This window comes from Lepisma saccharinum, chromosome 8 (genome assembly GCF_977018435.1).
Source record: "Lepisma saccharinum chromosome 8, izLepSacc3.1, whole genome shotgun sequence".
In the NCBI taxonomy this organism is placed as follows: domain Eukaryota; kingdom Metazoa; phylum Arthropoda; class Insecta; order Zygentoma; family Lepismatidae; genus Lepisma; species Lepisma saccharinum.
In genome coordinates this window covers 83496399-83518216 of record NC_139236.1, presented here as the reverse complement: position 1 = coordinate 83518216, position 21818 = coordinate 83496399, and the positions used below count along the sequence as shown (strand labels likewise).

Sequence of the window (21818 nt, the reverse complement as noted above, 5' to 3'; positions counted from 1 at the left end):
GCCCTATACACAGGCCGAGTATTAGTATTGAGTAGTCCTACAAATTCAATTTTGCTCTTTGTAGTTTTTATCACTGTAAACTCACATTACGAAACCGATTTTATACAGATTAATAATTAACGGAGTAGCTATATGCTTTGTACGTTCGGAGTCCAAACTTGAATATCCACAATTCTTAAATCCGATATAGACCATATTCGATCCTTCGTTTTTCGCTAGTATCGTAACAGCGTGACTGATAATGATGGGAACGTATTATGTAGGTTCACAAATTATGGGGTAAGGGGGTCACTTGACCCTTTTATTTGCATCTCTGTCGATTTTCTAAATTTATCTAATCTTTTCTGTCTTCACTATTTCATTGTTTAGGACTTCCTTTCCCTTTTATTTGAACATAGTTTGCTGTAGATCTTCTCTTGTGAATTTATGGATGTTGTTTATTTAAAAGAGCCAGTAAAAACTTTGATTTCTTGTTATTATCACATAAAATACACTTTATTATCGTCTCATGTCTTTTAGTAGTGAACAAAAACTGTAAAATATCTGCAGACTTTTTATCTATACTTCATTTCTGTGACTAACAAATGCTAATAATTCTGTGCTACCATCTATGAACAAAAATTTCACACTTAATATTTTAAAGAGTTCATTATCAGTAAAAAGTGGGTTAATGAAGATAGATATAATAGTTATAGGCTATTAAAGTTTTTAAAACATTATGAAATCAAATCAATAATACAGTATTCTAAGTATTTCATTTAACCAAACAAACAGTACATGAATTAACATTTTTTTATTGCAATGTACTGCACTATTTGATTAAGGTGAAACATACAGGCAAGATTAACGTTTCTTTCTAACATCGTACCAGCTAATATCATTTGTTTAATAATCCTCGTGCTTAGACAATAGGCAGTGTTTTGGTTTAATACATTCCGATAAAATCCACAACCGCTACAGCGAAGTCAAGTTATGTGGATGATTTTCAAATCTTAAGTTATGCACTGAACTTCAGCAAATAGTATTAGGTTACATTTGTATGAAACTGTTTCGTGCTAACTTTTAAAGCTTTGTATTGTGCTCTACAACTATTATTCTCTCCGGTAATCACTATAGTTATAAAATTACATGTTAGAAGTTCCTTAAAATTGGCAATATTCTACCGTTAAAAATTAAGTCTGCCTATTAATTTAGAAAACAGGACGCAACCGTTGTTTATTTAAATTTGAATATTTTATCATGCATAAAGATTCATAATAATTATAAATTACATTTTCGTACACCATAAATAGATTTTTAAGAACAAAATAATTAAAATTGCATTCATTAGGATGACTGTGTAATGACCGTTTATACTTTAAAGGGGTCATGGTCATTTTTACCGTCGTTGAATGGCAGCTCAAATTGACGCTGTTAGACAGTCTTTCTCTGGTCAAATTTTTACAGCGTATTTCACTTCTGGGTTGAAAGCCGGGACAATTAAGCTTTTCGAAGAAGAAAAAAGATACCTTGACATCTAGGTGCAACCCGGGACTGTCCCATCAAAACCGAGATGTCTGGTCACCTTAAATTAGGGATGTGAATTGTTTGACTATTTTAACTTCAAAAATGTTGGATTTTAAGTTCCCTCATTTGTTTCCAAAACACTATATTTGTAATTATAAATGTATAAAAAACACTGTATTTGTATTATTGTAATTCGACCTTTAATAAATAATGTAGTATGACCTAACTGTGCTTTGGTGTCCAGATGAAAGCACATATGAGAGTTTGACTTGCAATTGAACAAAGCGCCCTGGCCAAAACGTATTTTTTTTCTCATTTCAAAATCATTGTTCGCCTTTTTTGTTGAGGGTACCATAAACATTTGTGGATACAAGGCTTTAAATAAAACTACGAACTGAATTAGGTAATTGTTTAATGCACACTTGCATATTTCTGATAAGAACGTCGCTCTGAAACAATTTACTATTATCCTCAACACCATCCTAAAAATTTCACAAACTCCCTATTTAAGGTCCTTTGGCTCTTAAATTTACACTTACATCCCCCAGGTGGGAAATTCTGGATATACCCTTGAAACAAATAATGAGGAAGGGTTACTCACAAGTAAGATATTACTTTGAACAGTAAGATATGCGAAATCAGGCATTAATGTGTACCTTTTGAAATTCGTTGCAAGGCTGAAAACAACACGAAACAAAGTTAATTGGTGGTTTAATGAAAAGGAATAAAATGGGGAATCAGGAAAAAATCAATACCTTGGAGATAACTAACTTTTAAATATTTGCAGCAAAATTTAATAAGCAAGAGCGTTTATGTCACACAAGGGTTTATAGTCATATTGAATATCCTGGTGTGATAGATTTTCATCTAGGGAATGACGTTGGAAGTGGTACCATTATTTTGGGAGCTTGAGACTCAAGAGGATCACCCAGTCGACTCCCGACTGCTAAACTTCTTCCAGGAGAACCCATTGGCCCTAGTTTCCCACTGATTGATACAAGTCCCGGCCTCACCCGTCGCCTCGAATCGAACTTGGTTTTCCCACTAACTGCAATCTTCCTGTGCGGTCTTGGATAGTAACAAGGAATGGTGATTTCAGTCACTATCCCGGTGTAATAGCCGTTGTTCGTGACGCTGATCGGCCTGCGTCTTGCACAAGGACGGCTAGGCCTGTTTGGGCGCAATGGTGGGTATAGTCCTGGGATGTTGTTGTGTCTAGGATCTATTGGCGGGGCTTCTGTTGTGGTGGTGCAGCAGCAGCTGGGCTTCTTGCCTAGTTTAACACGGTCGGTTGGAGACGTTGCTGATGATATTGATGTGCAAACTGAATTGCATATGGTTTGACAGCTTGGAGTGGTCTGATTGTCAGTGGGAGGTGAGGGGAGTTCCAAGTCAGGATCTTTTGTTGGTTTGGTATTGGTGTTTCCAAAGTTGACACCACCAGAAGGAATGATTGAGCCAGGGTACATACTAGATCCTCCACCACCATCGACATTGCCATTGCCAAAGTTGACAGCACCAGAAGGTGAGATATGGCCAGGATACATACTAGATCCTCCACCACTATTGACATTGCCATTGCCGAAGTTAACTCCACCGGAAGGTGACATAGGGTCAGGGTACATACTCGATCCTCCACCATTGACATTGGTATTGCCGAAGTTCACACCACCTGAAGGGATGATAGAGCCAGGGTGCATACCTCCACCAACATTCCCACCCATGGGGCCGTTGACAATTGAGGGCGAATTGGTTGGCTCATGATACGGAACGTACCCACCACCACTGAAAGTCTGCGCACCCTGGTTCCCATAAGCACCACTGTAGCTGTAGAACCCTGGAGAACTTGGATCCCCAGCAAACCCTGCAGTCAGAGCAGAGCATTTGCCATTGACGCACACTGCACTAGCATTGCTGGCTGCCTGTGCTAACTTCCCAGACTTCTCATAGGCAGCACTTGTGCTTGTGCTGACGCTGACCCGTTGGCCGTTGACCCTCCCGCTGAACGTGGTACTCTGGCTAGAGCTCCCGGAGTACTGTCCAGTTCGGTAGTACCTATCTTGAGTCTTGGTCCTGCTTGCAGAAGCCCCGGACACTGCACCTTGCTGCCGAAGAAGCCTTATGATGGACTGGATGAGTTCTTGGTCCTCGGGTGACTCTGCCTGCGGACAGGGTGGTTGGGAACATCTGATTGGCTGAGGCGAGGAAACGAACGAGCTGCGGTCTCCGGATCTTCCCTGCACAGCAGCAGCCGTCAATGTACTCATCTGAGGTTTACCTTGCTCGACATCGAGAGAGGATAGTTCAAAACTACCAAACCTAGATGAGACTCTTCCATCTCCTTGACCAGTTTCAACAGGAGCTCTTCTGAAACGCAATGCTCTATGTGCTGCTGCATCAGGAATGGTTACAGGACTGCAAGACACCCGATCTGAAATTCAGAAATAATGACTTGAAAGTATCCCAGAACCAGAAAATAACTTACACATACTTTGAACTGACATTGCAATAAGCAGAGTTATGTTTGAATTAGTGCATTACATCTGACTTCAAATTTTAGGACTTTATTTTCCTTCAAGATATTAAATGTACTGATCTACCACATTTGAGGCTCAAGTGGCAGTAGTGTCTAAGGTGTAAGCTGTAAGCCATAGGGCAGTGGTTTTCAACCTTCTTGCGACCGCAGCCCGGCATTTTTTTCTTTAAGTCAAAACCTCGATGTCAACAATTTATAAAACACTGCTCCACTGATTTATCCATGGGCCGACCTCCGTGGCGGAGTGGTTAGCACAGCACGCTACGACGCCATGGGTCCCGGGTTCGAACCCCTGTCTGAACATGGTTGTTCTTTGTGAATATCTTCACTCCATCAATTGCATCATATCATCGTCTACCCTCATCGATTAGGCAAAAGATAAAGCGACTCTAAATAACAACAAAAAATTAAATCAAATAATCCACACCCCAAAATTTCCTCAACAAACCTCTAAAAAGTTTCACGTGGGCCAAAATTTTGGCCATTTTGGGTCTAAATTTACCCTGCACCCCTAAATACGACCTTACACCCCACTCCCTCAGATATAAAAATCTTAATAAACCTTTGCACTACTTAGAGGCTTTACATAATATGTTTTGTGAGGGAAAGGGTGTATGTGTGTGGGTCATGTAGTATACATTTTAAGAACAGGTCAGCCCAGGGAGGTGCAGTCTGGCGTTCGGAAAAGTTCGGAACCATTCGTAAACCTCCACGGATGACGTCAGCCACGGGACATGTCAAAGACAAGCACCAGCAACGGCATAGGAAATCACACTTCTTCCGTGTTTTCGGAAATAAATTTGTTATAAAATCGAATGAATGTTCTAGTGTGTGTATATATAAATAAATGTATATATATATAGAGCAGACTATATCTAGTAAACTGTGTCGCTGAAAGTTAACTATCAATAGAATTACATGTAATGAAAAGCGGGAAAGCCGGCTCGGAGGTGGAGCAGAGAGATTTGTTCAGAATTTTCTATTTGAGTGGTGTAAATTCGTGTTTATGGGGGTGAAAAGTTATAATTAGAGCCAAAATGACCACAAAGTTGTCCTTTTTAAAACATTATGTGGGGTGTTAGGGCGAAGTTGTTGGATAAATCACTGGGGCCGAGATATTACAACTTCACGTTTATAATCCAAAAGTTAATTTTTTAGCACTTTCATCCTGCAGTGTTTGCAGTTTCTTTATTTGTTCTTCACCACATTTTAATTTCTTTTTCAGAGTTTCCAACACACTATCTTGTTGGAGATTGGGTATATTGGGTATATTTCCAGTACTCAAAGTCTCTGAATTATGTGCCATGCAAATTCTTTTGCGAGGAGACAACTCTTCAAGTGTGTCCACTGCTCGCTTTCGAATCTGACGTTTATTGGCACGTAAACTCCGATCAATTATGCCATTTGGCTATTGAACACTACTACAATTCACCACACAACCACGCAAATTTAAACATGATACAGCGTTTCTATTAAGCTGCGGTCTACAGGTAATAATACTCAGCAGTTCTGCTTTTAAGTTCCGTTCGTAATCGGCATACAGAAAATGCGATGAGCACACTGTCGCTGTTTTGGTGTTAACAGGATCTAATCTCTTCACTTTGAAACCCACATCTTGCATGTAATCGGATCCTTTAGGAACGAAAAATAGCTTACACCCAGGCACGTATCCAGGAATTCCTTTAGGCGAGGTGGGTGAACACCATTTTTTAAGGAGTATTTTATGTTTAAGGCCAGTGGTGGCAATTTGTTTCCAAAACTGGGGGGTTTGCAAGGAAAGTTTACTTTCTCTTGATAGACAAGGCTTAGCATTAAGAGGACATAGTGTGGAGGCAAGAAAATGGGGAACAACTATCCCCTAAATCGTCTTCTAGAATACAGTTGGATCGCGAAACAATTAATGCACAGTGAAAACCCTTCCGTTCCCAACACATCTAATGTTTCGTCTCCCAATATGGTTAAATGCTTACTTATTTATCTCCAGTGATGTGCCCAAGGGAGGGTTGGTGGGGTCATAGCCCCATTTGAACGTCAAAGACAGGAAAAGATGGCTAAATGAGAACTGACCACCAAAAATAGTATACGTAACCACTTTCTTTCCCTTCCGAAAATTCTGGAAACGCCACTCGTTATCTCGGACACATTTTTTTAAATATAGTCCCCAGAAGTTTTTATGATTTCATATTGGAGACTGAAGTAAAGCCCCTTGTACACGATCAAATAAATCATGAACAAGTCTTTGAATTGAACACTTAAAAGGCAATGAAGTCAGAAACAACGCAATTTTTCTCATTGGATCCAAGGTCCGGTCAAAGTATATCTATTTAGGAATGGTTCTAATTAACGCATATTTATCCTCATTATATTCTAGAATGTTCCGCAGATAAACGATTCATAGATATTGCCAGTAGTTCGACTCCTCTTATTCAAGAACATTCCCTCTCGCGTCTTCCAGATATTAGAAATTACAACGAATTGCCCTACGTGTGGAGCTACCTTTGTTTACAGCTGCCAAATACTGACAAGTCTCTACATAGTGCTAAAGTTCACTGCGACGACACTGAAAGCTCAAGTAAAGTTTACGTGCAATATTATCAACAACAGGGTAATTCTCAGTCTTGCTTTCATAAGTATTTATCTCCTTAAATTATCGTCACATTATTCAAGAAGATAAAAACCTAATTTTATGTAGTGTAAACTGAAAAATTACCTGAGGGGACTTGAGCCACCTGATCCCCATCTTGGGTACGCGCTAGTAACAATAACAGGATTATAGAACATTCTCAGTCATATTATTCACTAAGCCGAAAGCCTAATTTTATCTAATGTAAACTGAAAAATTTCCTGGAGAGAGGGTGGGTCAAGCCCCTTAAACCCCACTTTGGATGCGTGCTATTATCAATAACAGGGTTACAGAACATTCTCCGTCTTGCCTTGATAATTATTTCTCTCCTTAAATTATCGTCACATTATCTTATTTCACACAACAAGAAACCAAAATCCTCATTTTATCTAGTTTAAACCGAAAACTTTTGCTTAGATATGTGCCTGTCCTACTGTATTTCTTGCGTTGTTTGGGCACAAAGCAACAGCACAATTGCGCGGCATTTTCCTGAAATGTTATTGTTGTTGAAAAAAATTCTCCACTATCACACAAGAGCTACAGAAAAAGAAAACACAAGGCACTTTCACGTTCCCTCACACAAATGCAGATCCTATAACAAGCGGAAAGGTCTGTGACAGCGTCAGTTCTGTCCCGTGAGTGACGTCAGGGTTGGGAACGCCCACGACCCTCTTTTTTCAGCTTCGGGAGGGAAGACTGCGCTACTTTCTCAACTATATTATATACTTACTTTGGGTCAGCCGCCCTGGTGTTTAACGCAATGATGCCAAAAGCAGGGAAATTTCCCTCGGCACAGGGAAATTTGAGGGTGAAAAGGGAAAAGGGAAATTTAATGAAAAATAGCTAAAAAACAGGGAAATTTAAACTCACATTTTCGTTTCATTCTTTTAAAAAGTTCGAAAATATTTTTTTTCAGCGTGTACTTTTTCCAAATGTACAGTGACACTTTTCAGTAAGCTTTCTTTCTCCCTGTTATAGATGACCTTGACCGGTCAGTCTTATATTTGTCGCGTTTCCTAGAAAGGCCTCAAGGCACGAGCCGCGCTGCGGCTGGAAAGAATTTGGGACGGAATTTTCATTTTTTTTCTGTTCCGTCCATCATTTCAGAACGTGTCTTAGTGGCTGTGTGTGTGACTTTGTGTGTCCTGTGTCGTTGCAAGGAGAATGGAAGAGGTGACTGATAGGAAGCTACCTGCAACTCCCAAAAAGGTTAGAAAACATGTGAAAAAAAATCTTATTGAGTGGCTGCCCATTACTTCACACTTTTATGATTTTCATAAATATTTAACAATAATAATAATAATAAAAAAGTTTGTTCCTCAGGCAAAACAGGCGTCAAAAGAAAAATATTAACAGCAGGCCCCTAGCTAAGCTTTGACAATGGGTGGGTTTCAAAGTCCGACAATCATTGCGCCGCAGACGAAATTTTTTTTTTGGTTTGGGGATTTTTTCAATACATTAGTGTTTTATTTTAAATTCAAATGTTTATTTTAGGATAATTATATTATGAAACTATGATCAGTTTCTAGTATTTTATTCAATGGAGGGTTTGAACCCACTAACCCGCCTTATATACGGTCCTGATTAACAGTTATAGTAATACAAAGATACAGCTTCAGATGTGTTTTGAAAATCGAGGGAAATTTAGGTCGAAAAAGGGAAATTTTATACTGGTAAAAGGGAAATTCTGCATTCGGAGATTGGCAACACTGGTTTAACGTATTTCAATTCGGTCCAAGAACCTTTTTTCCGGATGAATTCAAATACTGTCAAGGAACCTTTTTCCGTACGAATTTAAATACGGACCAGGAACCTTTTTTTCCCGGATGGATTTTAATACGGTCCAGGAACCATTTCTCAATGAAACAATACGCCGCAATTTGGACCTAATATGAATTGTGTGAGAAAGTCCTGTTGCGGAACCCAATAGAACCCATTAGATTTTATGGGTTCCTGGACCTTCAACAACCCTGGTTAACCCCCCCCCCCTCTCCCTTGCGTTTTTGACCTCCACTGAAACTTTATTTCATACACAAGTATCCCAGAAGGCCTTGCATTAAGGAAACCAATCTCAACAATCTCGACGTAACGCCTCGCATATGTCTCTCAACGTGGCTACTCCACGCGAATCCCATTGTCCAATTATCACGAAGACACAGTAATTGCTTTCCCTTGCTGTCAAGGTCGTGTTTGCCTACTGCGACGACAGGTGTGGTGACCGTCGTACATCCTCCAGAGGACAAAGGACACTTTTTCCCGTGAGTCATTTCGAAAATAGCACCCTGGGATTTCAAGATGAGGTCGGTGTCGTACAAAGTGTGCAAGTGGACGCACAAAACAATGAAACAGTGGTCATTGGTCTTCAAAAGTTGATTTCTGTGGAAAATCGTCGAGGTGGAAATTATTATCTGCAGTCGGTTAACGTAAAGCATTTTGAATGCAGGGTCTGGTTGTCTCAGATGGGAAATTTTTCGACAATTTCCCTGCATAAACTGCCCTGAGACTGGGGTTTACCCAGAATAAAACACATGGGCATCGCCAGAAATGTTTGTAGGAGGGGTCATGGCTATTGATAAAACTTGAATTGGAAACATAGCTATAACGACTGAGGGTTTGTCGTGCTGACCACACGTCACCCAGTAACTGTTTGGATGATCACAAACCTCTGGTGGTGCGAGTGAGGCCAGCAGTCTGTAGGTAGACACTGGCTCTCACAGGCTGATACGCCACGGGTGGTTGTTGTTATTATTGTTATTATTATTACTTTTATTATTATAGCAAAACATTTATGATTTTCAAGGTGTTACGCGCAAAATTAAAGTATGAAAAGGGCAAAATGTGGTGAAATTCGCGATATAAACTAAAAATTAGGTAAATTAAATTTGCATTATTTTCAACTTAGGATGCACGAAAAATGTGATTTTATCAAAACATTCCGGAACAATAACTTTCTTCCGTGTTACCGTCATTGTACAAATTAAGGTCTCCACGCCTACAGGACATATGATGAAACATTTGTTGATTTTTTTTAGGGGGTGTAGTTACGTTCCTCAAATTACTTGAAAACAGGAGTCCAATCAACAAAAGTTGATTCTATTCTCGTTATTTAGCACCCCTCAAATCTATAAAAATCGTCTCTGTACAACATTGTAAAACAGCGAAATCTGGAAAAATTCCTGGAAAGAGGCTCAGGTTCGGTGAGCTAATGCGTGGCTACGTCAGAGCTCTGATAAATGGTTTTCTGGTGGCAACCCTGGAGAGCAAAGACGGTCAGAGCCAGGTCTACAACCCCCCCACCCCCGTTTAAGTGTCTTAATAGAACTGTGCACTGAACAAGGAGTCAGGGTTGTTCAAGATCCAGGAGCTGTGCCGCGTGCGGAGGAACCAAAACCATCAGATTTCTGTTTAAAATATTTCAATTTGGTCCCGGAAACTAAATCAAATGTAAATGTAATGTAACGAACCTGAATGTTTGCTTAATATTTGAAGACGCAGGGGGGAAAACGATGAATGTCGATTTTCGCCCATTTTGGAATCGCAGCGCCATCTGACAGCTCAGAAGCTGTACTATAAGAATGAGAACGGCCTTGGCTGGGAAACGGTGAGAAGTGACTGAAAAACGCATTATTATTTTGGCATATATTGACGTATTTATGAATAGAAATACTTGTTTTTCATTTCCTGGCAAATCGTCTCGAATGAACATTCATCGTTTTTCCCAGGGGGTGCTCGTTCGGCGGCGCAGATCGTATGCGCAGTTGTCCGTGGATACATGACGTCATCGTCGAGAAGCTCGGCACGGAAAAGGCTGGTTCCTTATGCAAATATTGAGATATTTGACAACGAATATCTTCTAAAATATAGTAGCAGGGGAAAAGTTACAACTTTTACTGTTAAGATTCATCCTTTCTAATCAATTTATCACAAAGTTGATTCAAATGTGTAAAATGGTTTTCAAGAAATCGTGTTACGAAGGAACCCCTGTTTTGTTCTCTCCAGGCTTCCAATATAAGGGAGTTTTAACTTAAGCGCGTTGGATTTCTTTTTGCTGTATGTTTTAAAATAAGATTATTTTGTTCTTGTCAACTGAATTCATGCCTAAATGCTATGGGAAGCTGTGAAAACTATTATCAGAAAACTAACGGAAGAAATCTAAAATATCACAGCCTTTCCAGTCGGTAATTGCGTAAGTAAACGAAAAGACAAGATTGTTATAAAAAATGCGGGATTGCCCATTTTTGTGAAAAAGGCATTGTGCGAGATCTAAAATCAGAACTTTTTAATATTTCATGTAAATGTAAGGGTGTAATAAACGTGACTGCTTCCCGTAAAATATCACTGCACTCTCCACGTTTCTCTTCTGTCTTTTCTTTGGCGCCGTCAATAGCTTCAACACGTTGTTTATATATATATATATATATATATATATTTGTCACATATTTGTTTTAATTAGTATTCTGCTCGTTCCGCCACTTGAACGCAGCAGCTAGGGCTCAAAGGGCAGTGCAGTTACACCGGAAGAAGGCTCGGAAATGGCAGGCTTCAGAAGTTAACTCATCCAAATTAAATTAAACAGGTATGTGCTCTCTCTAAATTTAAATCATAGTTCACAAATAATTTGATTAAAAGTTTTAAAAGTATCTGTTTTATTTAATAACGTATTAATTGGTGCATTCTTCTCCAGCATAGCTATAGGCAGTGACCACACTACAGGGGGAGGAACGCCCCCCTATTCTCGTTCGACAATTTCTCTCTCTCTCTTATCTGCCCCCAGTAAAACGACAGAAATAAATAAATGAATGAATGCTCTTTTAGCCAAAATATGCATTTTTGTGTCGTATGTAACGGAATAATAAACATGATTGCCCCGGAAAAATACGATTTACCCCTGCATCTTTTCTATTGCGTCGTCACTAGCTACAACATACTTGTTTTGATTTCTATTGTTCCCACATATTTATTTTAATTTTAGTATTGTGAATCATATTCCACTGTGTTACCTCACGTAGCCACTCCCCCCTTCCCCACACACACATGTACGATTTCAGTTGTAAGTTTTAGACTAAGCTTGTCAAATGTCCACTTATATCTTTCTATTCTTGAGCCATTTAAAAAGAATCATTTCGCCCCTTCTTCTGAACGATGTTTTTCCACTGGAAGCCCCTTTCCAGATCGAGATCCGGGGCTATAGCCTTCCCAAGCCACCGTCCCCTCCAAATACTGTCCTGGCCTCATGAAAGAAAAATATATGTATTTATACGAAATTTGACTTGGCAGTTTCTTTTTTCGAACAGGAATAAGTTTTAAATTTTAATAGCTTATAAATTTACACTAGCAATTTTGAGTAAAGGTTTTGCGTAACCCTAAAAGTACATTTAGAGACTCCAAGGTCAATTCTCGATATTTCAGATATATTAATAATTTTCATCAGAACGTCCAGTAATAATTATTTGTTACTTCAATAACCTTCTCGCAAATGTTTCTCGCATATTAAAACATAGATGCCATTTTCTGTTTATTTCCTTGTAATGCTGACCTCCGTGGCGAAGTGGTTAGCACAACGCTGCCAAGGGCCCCCAGGTTCGAATCCCCGCCCGGGCATGGGTCTACTTTCCTTTCATCAATTTCATCATATCATCACGCATCCTCATCTTTGCGATTAGCCATATGTGACAGATAAGCGAAGTAAAATAAACTAAGTCTATTAATCAATTATGTTTTTAAACTCTTTAATTCTTCTTTAGAATGCCACGTTTTTGTTAAAATTTAAATCGATTTGTAAAATGACGAAATTCTAAAGGAGAACACGCAACTTTCTTTGTAGCGCATCGGTCAGAAAGTTTCAGGAATGTGGATATTCAAAATACATTTTTTCACATGTACTTTGCCCCCTTTTAAATGTAGCGCGTTTTCAATTATGTTACTAATCATTAAAAGGATGCCTCAATACCATCTTGGAGGATGAAAATTAATATTTTCCCCCTCCTAAAAGTAATAATATACTTTCGCTCTCTGAATCTCCCATATAAATGCTAGGGGCCGTCTGCTTCAGCCGAGCTCACTCCCTCTGTGGTGACGTCACGCGTTCGTGCAAGATCGGCAATCTTCGGATGGCTTTACCTAATCTCTATCTACCTTGGTTTTTCCCCCTGGCCCTTCATTTGTTAAGATATTAAGATTTTTAAATGTTTGTTGCTTCAAATAATGTGCAAGCTGTCACAGACAACTATAGTTAGATTGGTACAGTTTTGTTTGGAACTTGTATATATGTTTATAAATACGTCATAATCTGTTCGCATTGACGTCATTTTTCTATCTCGGCTGAGGAAGTGTATGAATGTTCCGGTCGTTGTTACTGAACCCATTAAAATTTATGGGTTCCTGAACGTTTAACAATCCTTTATCCAGCTAGTGTGAGGCATATCGTGATAATAGGGCCTTTAGGTTCGAATCCCTAATAGAATATGTCATCAGTTTATCATTCATCTTAAAATTCGCGACCAACGAAAGAGGTACGTAAAAGAAAGCTACGTGGAGCAGCCTAAGTAGAAATAGAAATAATTATTAAGATTGATTGATTTGGTTTATTTTACATCGCTTTTCTTCCACTTTTGGCTAATCGCGAAGATGAGGATGAGTGATGGTATGGTAAGATTGATCAAGGGACATCACAAGGAGTACCTATGCCCAGGCTGGGATTCGAACCCGGGACCCGTGGCGTCGTAGCGCCCTGTACTAAACACTCAACTACGGAGGTCGGCAGAAGTATTAAGAATTAAGCACTTAAAACTTAGTGTTTTGTCTATCCTCCAAGAAAGACAGCACTACATAGCCAAATGTCGATGATAAATAATGTAATAAATTACCTAAATATAAACACAATTTAATTTAACTATTGATATGATTTTTATAATGTTTTATGTCCGTCTGCATAATAGTTAGGACACCCTAAGAAAATATTTAATTTAGATTAACAGCATGAACACACATTGGTGAAAAATAATTATTAATTTCGATTTTATATAAAGTTGTAATACTTGTAACATGGCCAGATCTCATTCGTAACATTAGAACCGAGCCTCTTCAATAGCGTAGTGATACTGTCGTTACCTTGTAATCAAGGGACACCGGGTTTGAGATACCTGGTGGGAATCACATAATGGCTCGGATCTCACTGTAGATCCAGTGAAGCCTAGCTGTGATTTTTTAACTTTAAAACTAATACATTTCTAATCCCACTTAATCTAACAACTAGACTTTTTATTATTAGGCCTACTTGAATAATGGACAAATTTACAATAGTTTCTCCCAGCTTCTTATAATTTTAATTGGTACCTTGCGAATATAATCAAGACCATCTGAGAGACTCCAGAAGGCTTGAGAAGGTAATGATATAATCCATTCAGGATCTCACTTGTGTTATCGAAGGTTTTGAATGAAATATTGGAATATTATAAGTAGAGACCGGATGTTAGGCAAAATGCCTATTCTTTCCTCTTAGAGATATGATGAAAACGAATGTTGCGAGGGCCAGGGGGGAGGGATTAGCTTCATTTAAAGGCAATTTAATTTTGCCTATTTTGCCTATTTCATACGATATTGCCTATATTATTTCATAAATGCCAGATATTGCCTATTTTAGGCATTTTCTTTAAAATTGGGACATGACTGAACTCTGTGCATACAATTTCCTGTTCCCAGGATTAGTTTCCGATGCTTCCAAGGAATTTAAAAAATAACAATTAGCGAGTTATTGCAGCTAATAAGAACTTGGACAAATTAAGGGCAATTCAAAAAGTTCTGAAAGGTGAAAATATACAAACTGAGTTAGATCCACATGTTCTCGCGTGCTTTAAGTATGCTCCGGTAGCATCTGTGGAGGTTGAAAGATCTTTTTCAATTCTAAAAAAAATGTGTTGTCCGATCGCAGACATAACTTGTCGGTTGATCACCTGAAGAAATACCTTGTTGTGATGTGCAACCGCAATTAGTGCTTCTTATTCAGAGACTGCCAAACCATACAGTACAAACTTGAAATGCATTTAAACAGTTTCATAGTTTGAACTGCTGTGTAGAATATATAGTGTAAATTTTTTAACTGGAATAACCGTGTGTGCAGTGATAAAGTGTATAATTAAATAATTTGCGTACTGGTTGGAAGTAGCCAACAATTTCTTTTGTCAGACTATTGTGTGTAGCCATTATACAATATGGTATGTTTCTATATTATTGAAACACCTATTTCTTTTTGTATGTCTATCTTCATTATTTTGAGTTAAATTTCATTGCCTTTTTTATTGCCTATTTGTATTTTAATGCCTATTTTGCTCCCTATTTTGAAAATTATAAGTGCTTATTTGCCTGCCTATTTTATATGTTTTTAGTGCCTAAACATCCGGTCTCTAATTATAAGCAACAAACATAAATGTAATTGTTAAGAATAGCATGGAAACGAAATGCACGTATTCAGTAAATTAATGAATTGAAGAGTAGTGGCAATTTTTCTAGTTCAACGAAGTATATGACAATAAGGTAAGAAAATGTAACCGTACTGATTTAGGAAATTAGTTGAAATTCAAATTCTTTATTTCCGTGGTCGAGGTTCTCTTTTGAAACCTAACCTGAGTCACAAATAACTTACATTTCCGATCTGCAGTTATAATAGTAATGTGTATCATACAAAAGTTACGATTAAACAATAAAATGTTAGTATTTGTCACGTAATGGTAATTGTTACTGGGTAGTTTAGTAGTTAATTAAATGCCTGTAACTTATGATATAATCTATATCTTCTGTATGTCATTCTTTAGTTTCTTAGTGTGAGTTTTTAAGTCCTCTTTATTCACAGATAGGCTAATCGGGACTGGACCTACAGTTTAAAGTGGGATCCGAACCACTTTGTGCCTCCATTTAGTTTCTTAGTATTCGTTAAAACATGATAATAATTATGTAATATTATTATTTGTACATTATCTTTCTTTATCCAAAGAAATTGATTTATTTTAATAGGTTTAACTATTTTATTTGTATTTCTCGTTGCTTTGTCTGTCACATTTGGTTATTCGCGACAATTTGTAATTTTATTTTTGGTCGTTTTTCTGCCTCTTTTTTTAGTTTTGCGGTGGTCCATTCGGTGTGGCCACTCGGGAGTCCCGAGTTTGGATTCCCGAGATGGTGACAGCACCATAGATAGATATTTTGACGCTGTAAGCAGGATTATGCTTCCCGCACTACCAAGCACCGACATTTTATGTACGTCTTTCGATATATTCTTCCTGTACCATGGTTTGTGATATATACATCCTACAAATTTTGAAATGAGTAATTTTGTTATAATGTTACATTTAAAGATTCGTAGTTTGCATTTCTGATTTTTTTTTTTAAAAAAAAGTTGAGCATATTCGGAATATTTCATTTATATCTTAGTGTATTTTCCCCTGCCAAGTGCAAATATCTCCGTCACATATTCTGACTTAGTTATCTTCTAAAAAAAAAATGTTGAATGGCGCCTTGAGCTAGCCCCCCCCCCCCTTTTCAACCTTTAGCCTACCCCTTTGTACGGGCATGTAAGGTGAGAATTTTTCCTGCAAGGAGCGGCTCTGGGGTTCACCCAGTCTCTTAAGATCGTGACAGTGTGAAGCACTATCTCCACAAGCTCCCCCCGCTCAAAAGTGGAATTGCCAAATATCGTAACGGAAGTCTGAAACGAGACCGAGATAATCGAGCAGCAAGTCTTAGTCTCGTCTCAACAAGTCTTCAAGGTTATGGTCTCGTTCACATCTCGAGTTTTACAAGGTCGGCTCGCAACCATTCCCATATCAGACAACAATTTGCTCAGTGGCTGAGCACGTTACGTGGTAGAAATTTCGATCTCACCACATGGCTGTTTATGGGTGTCCATCAATTTCAACATTTCATCACTCATCCTCATCGTCTCAATTAGCCAAAAGTTGCAGAAAAGCACCCCTAAATGACAAAAGTACAAACACAAAAATAGACAACAATTAGATTTACCTGGCCAATAATCGAGGAGTAGAATGTCCACCAGGAGGAACACTTGTAACCGAATGTTCATTGTTGAATACGAAGACAGACTAAGATGGACATTGCTTTGTCCTCACAACACAAAACAACACTTATATAATAGTTTTTCTTTTCACATGGCAAATTTCCCTGGTGACTGACTGTCTTCACTTAATAATCATGCACTGAGGTGGAAGCAGTTTTTTGTGAGATTCGTGACGTCACATCCGTTGACAAATTGGAAGTTTGTGCAGGCTGTGTAAGCACAAAAAAAGAAGTGATTGTCTTCTTGAGGTGTCAACGATGGTCGACCGAAATGCACTGATGTTGCAGACTGGAGAAAGAATCAGAACTGGGGGGTGGAGGAAACAGATTACGATCTGCTGGAGAAGATCTGTGCAACGGATTTGCATGTTTTTGAATCTGTCTGAGCATCTTACCTCAGCTGGGAAGTGTGGTAAGAAGGAGGAAGCCCATGTCTTTGATGTTTCCTGCGTGAAGCTTGAGAGACCAAGGTCGTTGTGCTGCTGTGCATCGGATAAATATTTAACCCACCATAAGTAGCATTGTTAAATGTGGGAGGTGAGGTATGGCTATAAAAGACGTCTTGTGTGGTCGACTCACTATCCTGCCACCGATGGTTGCGGGTTCCAGTCTCTGTGTAAATTTGTGAATGTCCCCCTCTTCAATTTCATCTGATGATTCTCATCGTCACAATAGCCAAACGTGGCAGAAACCCGACGCTAACTTAGAAAAATACCTAACACTATATGGCTCTAAAATGCAGTGACGTGCGGTGATGTCGACACTTGGAGTAGCAATAAGTGGCGTGCCAAGGGAGGTTGGTGTGGGTCATAATCCACCTCCCCCCTTTAGGGCCCAGTATTCCTAAAAGTAGAGTTCGATACCCGGTGGAGGTACATGGCATAGTGGTTCAGATCCCACTTTAAACTGTAGGTCCAGTACCGCTTAGCCTTACTGTGCATAAAGTGGACTTAAAACAACAATTCAATCAATCAATCCTAAAAGTAGAACGTCAAAGAAAGGAAAGAATTGCAACATGAGGAAGGACTACTGAAAAGAAGCACGTGTTAATCCCACCCACTTTCGAAAATCCAAAACATGTTGATTTGACTATTAAGCCAGAGATCCCGGTTCGAACCCCGACCTGGGCATGGGTGTTATTTGTGCTTGTCCCTTCATCAATTTTATTGTATCATCTTGACGATTGGGGTGTAAGGGGTGACCTTCCACGTAGTACACCCAAATGTCAACCTCACTTCCACGTTAGTGCACCCTGGACTGAAGACTAACGAGGCTCTGGCGACTGGCCCCATGACCAGTATAATTTTGTTTGTATTGTCCTGTTCATTTTCCTTGTGTGTGCTGAGTGCCCCTTTGCAGCCTCAGCTTTTAACGAAAGTCAGAACATTTTAATATTTTATGATTTTAGTTCTGCAACGTTAGAGTTGTGATTTGTAACGATAAGGGGCTGGACCCCGTATAATGTGACGGGTGCAAAATAGCCTTAGTGCTGGCGTACCCAAAATTTTAAATTCAAATTCAAATTCATCTTGACGATTAGCCAAAAGTGTAGGAAAAGCGAAGTAAAACAAACCAAATCAAACAATCAATCAATCAATGATTTAATTTAACTTATGAAAGTTAGCGTCGCTGACACATTTGGTTAATTGCGAAGATAATACAATACAATTAATGAAGAGACAAACACAAATAACACCCATGCCGAGGTCGGGGTTCGAACCCGGAACTCTTGGTGTCATAGCGTGCAGTGATAACCACTCCCCCGCGGTTGGTTGATTTGGTATTTTACGTCCACTTCTACGTTTATCCAAAAAAAATGTGCATTGCTTGATTTCCCTAATTTCTCCATCTCACGATCTCGTTACTGAATTAGCTGGGCTCGAGCTCTGGCCTGTGCATGAGTGCTCCTTTGTAACCACTCTTCATCCGTTTAATTTAATCAACGTTCATCGTCATGGCAGAATTTAGGTAAAGTGATGGAAAAGCAACTCTAAAGAAAGGGGAAAAAATACAAATAATATCCTCCCAGTGCATCTGCAGGGCACTGTGAAATCAGGAGTCTAGAGTTCTCTGTTTATGATTGTCCCTCGTGACTTCCATATGCTCATTAGCTACTTATCGCGATTAAATCTATGCAGCTAGAAAAAGAGGAAGGTGGCAAAAATTCAATATATTAGAAGAGATAAACAGGTAACAAAACACACTTTTTTCTACTTTCTTCAATGATATTCATTTGGCTTTTTTGAGTTCTGGGATACATTTTTCATTCCAAATTATTTCATTATTCACAGCAGAGTACAACACATAGGAACAAGAATGCGCGCTCGTCATGGGTTCGAATTCCGGCCTGAATTGTTCTTTGTGAGGTCCCTTCATCAATTTCATTATATCATCACTCATCCTCATTTTCGCGATAACCAAATGTGGAAGAAAGGTGAAGTAAAATAAACCAAACCAACAACAATTAGAACGCGCGCTTTCTTGCCCAAATTAATACATCCGTATTTATGACTGTTTAGCTTACCCATTTTTTTTTTGGACGCCAAATTATTAGTATATTTAAATATAACACTACTAAAACGAGAGCGAGAGGGATCGTGAGCAAATATTTGTTATTTAATCATTATATATTCCATACTTGAAAAAGGAGAGAAGAAACCATAACATTTTTGTCTGCACATAATACAAGTACGTTCCCATTCATATACAAATAAAACTACATACCATATTATACGTACATATTGTACAACGTTTAAAGAGAGAGCAATGGAGGTACACGTCCCTTTCTCTTCGGGCGATTGTCTATACCTGGAACTGGTAAGGCGGAAGAAGAGCCAGCTAGGGTATCCAGCCTTGCCAGCTGATCACATCGAGGGACGAGAAGCGCGTGGAAAGAAGTGTTGCATATGAACTGAGGCTTGAAGACAATAAATATTGTGATTTGAAAATAATTAGAGACGTGAGATTGATTGATCTATCTCTGCTAGACTAGCTACTCCTCAGTACACGTCACTGCTAAAATGGTAGTTCTGTTGTACTGGCTACTAACCAGCTCAATTTCCACTGGTATCGACACTGTGGCATATTTTTTTTCAATGGATATCACTCGAAAACTTTTTATTACTGGTGGATCGGCATGTCGGAACATTTTGTAGCGAAGGATCACATCCCGGTACTTTTAGATGATGGCGAATGTCTATTTCGGAAAGTTCCTTTTTTTTTATGGATTACACACACGTCACTGTTTTCCGTACTAGTGGATCTGCGTTTCGAAATATTTAATGCTAAGAAGTCACATTCCAGTTTATTTAATACGGTTTCCTTCACGTCCTAGAACTTTTACTGATGCAGTACATTTTATTATGGCAAGACGGGCTAGTACAGCCAAAGACGAACATAATAAATAGTCCATTGTCTATCACTGTTTAATTTTTTTCTTTACTTTACATCCTGTATTGTTTTAAATAATGGATCAGAGGTTCTAAACTTTTTATACTTGTGGATCAGAGTTCATTTTATATTGGCGGATTGACTTATCAAAACTTTCGATAGTGATGGCTGACAGGCCAGCACTTTTTATATTGGTGGATCGGCCATTTTAAACTTTTGATTCTGAAATATGACAGGCTAGCACTTGTTATACTGGCGGATCGGCTTATCAAAACTTTTGATACTGATGACTGACACGCGAGCACTTGTTATACTGGCGGATCGGCTTATCAAAACTTTCATACTGATGACTGACACGCTAGCACTTGTTATACTGGCGAATTGGTCATTTTAAACTTTTGATTCTGATAGGTGATATGTTAGCACTTATTATACTGGCGGATCGACTTTTCAAAACCTTCAACACTTTTGGCTGACACTCTAAGCACTTTTTATACTGGCGGATCGGCCATTTTAAACTTTTGATTCTGATAGGTGACATGCTAGCATTTATTATACTGGCGGATCGACTTTTCAAATCCTTTAATACTTTTGGCTGACACGCTAGCACTTCTTATACTAGCGGATCGGCTTTTCAAAACTTTTGATACTGATCGCTGACACGCGAGCACTTGTTATACTGGCGGATCGGCTTATCAAAACTTTCATACTGATGACTGACACGCTAGCACTTGTTATACTGGCGAATTGGTCATTTTAAACTTTTGATTCTGATAGGTGATATGTTAGCACTTATTATACTGGCGGATCGACTTTTCAAAACCTTCAACACTTTTGGCTGACACTCTAAGCACTTTTTATACTGGCGGATCGGCCATTTTAAACTTTTGATTCTGATAGGTGACATGCTAGCATTTATTATACTGGCGGATCGACTTTTCAAATCCTTTAATACTTTTGGCTGACACGCTAGCACTTCTTATACTAGCGGATCGGCTTTTCAAAACTTTTGATACTGATCGCTGACACGCTAGCACTTGTTATATTGGCGGATCGGTCATTTTAAACTTTTGATTCTGATAGGTGACATGCTAACACTTATTATACTGGCGGATGGACTATTCAAAACCTTCAATACTTTTGGCTGACACGCTAGCACTTATTATACTGGCGGATCGGCTATTCAGAACTTTTGATACTGTTGGGTGACACCCTAGAGATTCTTATACTGTTGGAACGTTCTTTGTGTACTATATAGTGATAGTTCACACTCAAGTCATGGGCGCCAGTAAGATTTCTTCCACGGTCAGCAAGAAGGACTTTATTTTCAAAGGGACAAGCAACGCATTTTCCCCAAAGCACTGCTTCTAGACAACCAGATTCGTCGCTACATTACCGTAGGCATTTTTTCTTTCTTCGCGGATTTCACGTTATGAAAATATGACATTCAACGCCTCCTCATTGCCCCCATTTGGACGCTCACGACTTCAGAACTTGCAAACCGGCGGCGGACTTACAGAATTTTTCATACTTATGTATGGGCCTTTTGGAACTTTTTATACTTGTGAATTGGCGCTGCGAACTTTTTTATGAAGGTGAAACGCTGCGACAAGGATAACTCTTATAAACTCTTCTTCAACGTCATAATTTCATGGAGGAAATTATTCTGATCTGGATACGCATCAATACATTGTT

The 21818-nt window shown here is 38.8% G+C and overlaps 1 protein-coding gene across 1 annotated transcript; it reads right to left on the bottom strand.

Annotated features, from left to right (window-relative positions):
- Positions 1-829: 829 nt before the first annotated feature.
- Positions 830-17005, bottom strand: LOC145991593 (uncharacterized). The gene is made up of 2 exons (XM_083127651.1): positions 16680-17005; positions 830-3937 (listed from the first exon to the last, which is right to left on the bottom strand). Exons 1-2 carry the CDS (start codon positions 16738-16740, stop codon positions 2370-2372), a joined length of 1629 nt encoding a protein of 542 aa, XP_082983777.1. The 5' UTR covers positions 16741-17005; the 3' UTR covers positions 830-2369.
- Positions 17006-21818: the final 4813 nt, after the last annotated feature.

Coding starts and splice junctions, on each gene's coding strand:
- LOC145991593 (XM_083127651.1), bottom strand. CDS start 16,740: ATGAACATTCGGTTACAAGTGTTCCTCCTGGTGGACATTCTACTCCTC. Junction 3,938..16,679: donor ACTCCTCGATTATTGGCCAG/GTAAATCTAATT, acceptor TCTGAATTTCAG/ATCGGGTGTCTTGCAGTCCT.